The sequence below is a fragment of the Puntigrus tetrazona genome, unplaced genomic scaffold, assembly GCF_018831695.1.
Source record: "Puntigrus tetrazona isolate hp1 unplaced genomic scaffold, ASM1883169v1 S000001055, whole genome shotgun sequence".
NCBI classification, from domain to species: Eukaryota; Metazoa; Chordata; class Actinopteri; order Cypriniformes; family Cyprinidae; genus Puntigrus; species Puntigrus tetrazona.
This window is the reverse complement of record NW_025048644.1, coordinates 484,568-489,830: the sequence shown is the minus strand read 5'-3', so window position 1 is coordinate 489,830 and position 5,263 is coordinate 484,568. Positions and strand designations below refer to the sequence as shown.

Below are 5,263 nucleotides of genomic sequence, written 5' to 3'. Positions count from 1 at the left end.
AACCGTGAAAACTGTACTGAGCTGAGGTGCATATATGGCCACAAAATGAAATCTAATTTCATGGATACTTGAAAGACATATTTGATAACTTACAAATATAAAATACCAATGTGGGCAGAGAAGCTTGATATCATCACCATTCAGAAGAGTTTTACATTTAGTGCCATTTATCTTGCAAAAATCAACCACATCGTACAACGAAACGAACGGCCAAGAGTGTTTTTTTTATTTTCTTATCTGTCAACCGAAGAGGTGACGTTGCTTGGTGAGGACCTTAAAAGAAGTCCAGCTTATGTTCTCTACCTGCCTGTCTGTCTCTTTCTGCCATATCCTCTGGGATCTTTCAGGTATGGTTCAGAAGACTTTTATCAATTGTCCTAGACGCTTCATAAAATGATCTGTGCTGTATATATTTCTTGCTCTAACTTTTTTTACATGTCATGTTAACATGCCTGAAGGAACTTATTGCAGGGGTAAAGCACAGATATGATGAGGAGGTCGCTGGTGTTTTTGGCTCTGTTTGGTCTTCATTTGGCTCTGTCTATTGAGCCTCTCCCAAGAGTAAGATACTACATACAGATATATGTTTAGCTGTTGAGGCTCATTCTTGAAACATGTACATCCATATCCATATTTCTGCCTGAAACAACATTCTTTTTTTTTCTGTCTCTCAGTTTCAATTCGGGGATATGGTTTATGTTGCTAGATACTTCCTAAGATCAAGGCCTCTATTCACCCACTGGGCTTTATATGTGGAGAAGGGTCAAATTGAAGGACTACAGAAAAGAAGCGAAGAAGACATTTTCCATATAAATTGTAAGCCAGTGTTGGCTGCAGCATTTTATTTTCACCAGTGTAAAGCACGGGTTTTCAAACATTTTTCTCACACAGCATACGTGAAGATATATTTGAGCAAAACATAAGTGTTTGAAAACCCCTTGAAATAGTTCATGTTTACACAATATTAGAGCAAGAGCCATAATCGTATCCTGATATTGATATGCGCACAAATTTAAGCATTATTTTCTGAATCCTGTGTTGTTCCTCAATAGCTGTCTTCAGGATCAGGCTTTCTGCATGTATCTTTGCTGCAATGGGAAATGTCAATTACACAACGTCCAACTACCTTGACGATATTGTGCCTGTGCAAACTAGAGTGCAAATGATAGAGAAAATCCAGCAGCTCCATCATCACTGTAACTTGTGGTGGCCAAGAGCACATAACTGTGAGCACGTAGCCACTTCAATTCGCTACGGATTTGAACACTCTGAACAGGTGATGAACATCTAGTCAACTTCAATATGTTTGTTGTTTGTCATTAATGCGACTGGCATGTATTGTTTGTTTAAGCTGTATTATATTTGAAATTAACAGAGAGGTACCTGGGTTGAAAACTGGATAAGAAATTATCAAAGAAGACGACAACGGAAGCTCTGTAGCTGCTCCTGGACCATGAGACTCTTCTCGTCCTCTTCTTTATGTCTTCTTTATCCTTACTGAAAATGGGATATATGTCTTCATAATAAACTACAAGCATGCATTAAATCTGCTTTTTGTTGTAATGTTCCAACCGATTCATTTGTCTCTTTACACTGTGTGAAAGTGTTGTTGAATTTTGTAACTATAAAGGCTTCTGCATTAGAGATGCGATGCTTTAAATATAGCGACATTGAAGTACATGTGTTCCAAAATGTGTAACTTACTTTAGTTTAGCAGTGTGAGACTGTTACTCAAATGTCATTTATGACACTTGTTTCTCCTTTCAAAAGTACACAGCAAAGTCACTAACTTGACTAAACAGGGCAAATTAATGACGGGTTTAAAACATGCTATTTTGGACGTTAAATAACCGTACAAGCAATCAGCAAACATAAATCGTTTAAACACTCTCTTCCTGTAAGGTCAGGGTTTAAAAAACACCTTTTCCTCTTTCCTGAGAGTAAGTCTGGCCTATAAGCAGTGGTGGATCTATACTGATGAGGAATGTTGAATTATTCATGCAGTGACAGTTTTTTTTACAATGCGTACTATAAAAAAATCCATCAAATTTAGTTAAATACTGTCATTTCAATAACTAATTTCATGTTCCTTTCATGCATTTTCTCAGTAATTGTTTTACAGTGCTCTTGAGCCTTACTCAGAGAAACGATTCACTTACACCTATCTTTAAACCAAGTCTGCAAACTACATGTTCAAACTCTGTTTGATATTGTAAAACTAATGTTGTGTAAAAGTCTAAACAGAGGTCTGGAGTCTGGCCCATGAACTGCACCAGAGGACTGAGTTTCTCTGTCCGGCTTCGACGAAAAGACATGCTCTGAAGAATTGCACAAACTAAGAGCTCAGGTCGAAGCATTTGCATTTGAGAAACAAGGCTTATTGAAAGAAACATACAGGATTCAGAGATGGAATTACAAGCAATCAGCACGGCTAACAAGTGATGATACGATTTCAGTTCATACCTGCCTTTTTGGTATATATTTTTCTTTATCAAGCTTCTATATGATTTTGTGTTTTTCATTTTTGCTAGTAAAAACAGCGAAGGGCTGGTTTAGGTGGCTAGACTACTGCTGGAAGGAGTTGTAAGTATCATTTCAACATGAAGAAAGTAAACTGACCTGGCATTGAGCAATTTTCCTTTTTGATAATTTTGTTTATGCTGATGCAAGTTTAAGATTAAAGTGAAGAAAGATCTTAATTTGGGCATAATGCTCTTTCATCCCAATAAGGAAATTAATGCCTCAAGGGTTTTAAGAAAGAAATGATGCAACCTTGCTTTGCTTATTAAAAAATGCTTGTGTGACTTCAGGCCCGCATTTGGAGGTAAATTATTGAACGTTACTTTTGATTTATTGCTTATGAGTAATTGTTTAAGAAAGTGAAGACATCTCAATGTTGATGCGATAAAACATTTTTAAAGGAGACTCTGAGTAATATATTATTAATGACTTCAAGTGGTACAGACATCCTGGTATTTTCTGTGGACAGCGGAGACTTTGTGACTAAGAATATGTCTATGTATTAAAATGTGCTACCTGATGTGCTACAGGAATTTATTGGGGTTCAGCCGTCCACCAAAAACAACAATAGCCATTTTAAATGACATGTGTGTCTATATTTGCTGAAGTTTGTCACTTGAGTGGTACACTCTGCTATTTTCCATATAGCTACAGTTAAAGCACAGAACTGCCATGTGGCCACAGAGCGATTTCACAATTGTCTTAAAAACGAAAATGCTCTTCTCACAGATCTGCTACACAGTGCCAAAAGGGAGGAGGTGTGCTTTAGTTTAAAAAGTGTAGCACAAGAAAAAGCAAATCAATTCATACAATGCATGATTCAGTAACTCTGTACTTTGCATGTCATCAAAAGCTGACCTACATTGGAGACCAGAACACCTAGATGAACCCCATACACAGATCACTAAAAACCAGACATGCACACATATACACTGTTTGATGGTGCTCAAATCTCCTGCACCTTCTACATTATTTAGTTTATCCTCAGGTAAGGTAAAGTAAGTCGAGTCTGTCCTATCTCTCATAAGCTTTTAATCATACTCACAAGACAGGTCACAGAAGACTTCTCCGTGGTCTGTTCTGCTCAGGTCTTGAAATCAGAGTCTTTGGCAGGCGAGCGTATTGGTGATAATAAGATATAGTTTTATTATATATAGGTTAAATACATTACAAATAAAACACTAATATAAAATAAAAATAAAAACAAAGTTGTATAATTTGCGAGCTCGGTCGTTCGGAGGCATCGTGGCGAGGCTGTCTGGCATCAGAGAAGCGTGTCACCGAGGTGCAGCGTTATCTTCTGGTTCACTTCTAAGTGCAACCCCACTATATAGACTACAGGTGCAAGTCAACACTTTTTGGGAAAGTCCCATACAGCTGGAGACCTCCCTCTCAAGAAGCTCACTATAAAACACAGCCATCTTATCATTCTGCTCTTCTGCGAAGATCTCTCTAAGATGTCCTCCTCTCCGCGTCGGGAACTCAGCACTCAACGGTAACATTCCTACTCTTCAAAGTTCTTACTAATACATATTTTATCTCTGGCTATACTTTAACTAAATGATACATATATCATACTGTTGTATTACAAATTTATAAAAGGTTAAACACAGATTCCAATATAACAGTATATGCTGAATGTGTATTGTGATTAACATTCTAAGAGCAGGAAGCCCAAGCCCCGAGACAGTTATCTTTTGTCTTTTGTTCTTGAACATCTGGTAGGTGTCCCAAGTCAAGTGTGAATGCTAATCCTGAGGTACAACTGTGCCTTTTGTTTTAGTCTCTACAACACCTATGCATTTGAATGACACTTAGATGCTAAATAGATCAAGGATCGGGAAAGTTCCTGTTCTGGGCTAAGTTCCTGATCGCATTTGCATACTTTTGTTTTACTGGTCTCCACCTCTGTGTACTCCTCCCCTTCTGAAACATATATACTTCAACCCAACATGTTTCAGTTAGATTTGTTTCTTGGAGATTTCTTGAAGATTTTCTTGGAGATTGCTTGACGATTTTCTTAAAGGTTTCTTGAAGACTTCTTGCAGATGACTACAGCAACGAAATAAAAACTCCTGCTTTACCAAGAATCTCCTGGTCTCTTCTTAAAAAGAAGCTAAAAAACGTTTCCAACAATACCTAATGTCTTTTCTCAATAAACTACTTTTAGACATGATGCTGTGGTGGTCTTTCTTTCTACTATTCAATAAAATGAATACAATACCATGTGTACTGTGTATCTTATAAATACTTATCAAATAAAAGAATACAATATTCTGTGTGGTCTCTTCTTCTTGATAAATCAGTAACACATCACAATGTGTTCACAATACAAGGTATCACTCAAATAAACAAGGCAAACTTACAAAATTGGGAAAAACTTGTTATACTCAACAACACGCACATACAGTCAGGTCCATAAATATTGGGACATCGACACAATTCTAACATTTTTGGCTCTATACACCATCACAATGGATTTGAAATAAAACGAACAAGATGTGCTTTAACTACAGACTGCCAGCTTTAATTTGAGGGTATACATTTATATCTAAATCAGGCGAATGGTGTAAGAATTACAACAGTTTGCATATGTGCCTCCCACTTGTTAAGCGACCAAAAGTAATGGGAGTGTAAATGACTGATTGGTGGTTCTGTCACTTTAAATTAGTTCTGAACATATTACGTGCCTTACGCATTGGAGAGCGGGGCAACGCAGGTGGTCAGATCAGCAGAGAACGGT

The 5,263-nt window shown here is 37.3% G+C and overlaps 1 protein-coding gene across 1 annotated transcript; it reads left to right on the top strand.

Annotated features, from left to right (window-relative positions):
• The first annotated feature begins 313 nt into the window (after nt 1–313).
• Nucleotides 314–1,522, top strand: LOC122340434 (phospholipase A and acyltransferase 3-like). The gene is made up of 5 exons (XM_043234058.1): nt 314–347; nt 459–561; nt 675–816; nt 1,053–1,276; nt 1,376–1,522. The coding sequence occupies exons 2-5, from the start codon at nt 487–489 to the stop codon at nt 1,499–1,501; spliced, it is 567 nt and encodes a 188-aa protein (XP_043089993.1). The 5' UTR covers nt 314–347; nt 459–486; the 3' UTR covers nt 1,502–1,522.
• The last annotated feature ends 3,741 nt before the right edge of the window (nt 1,523–5,263 follow it).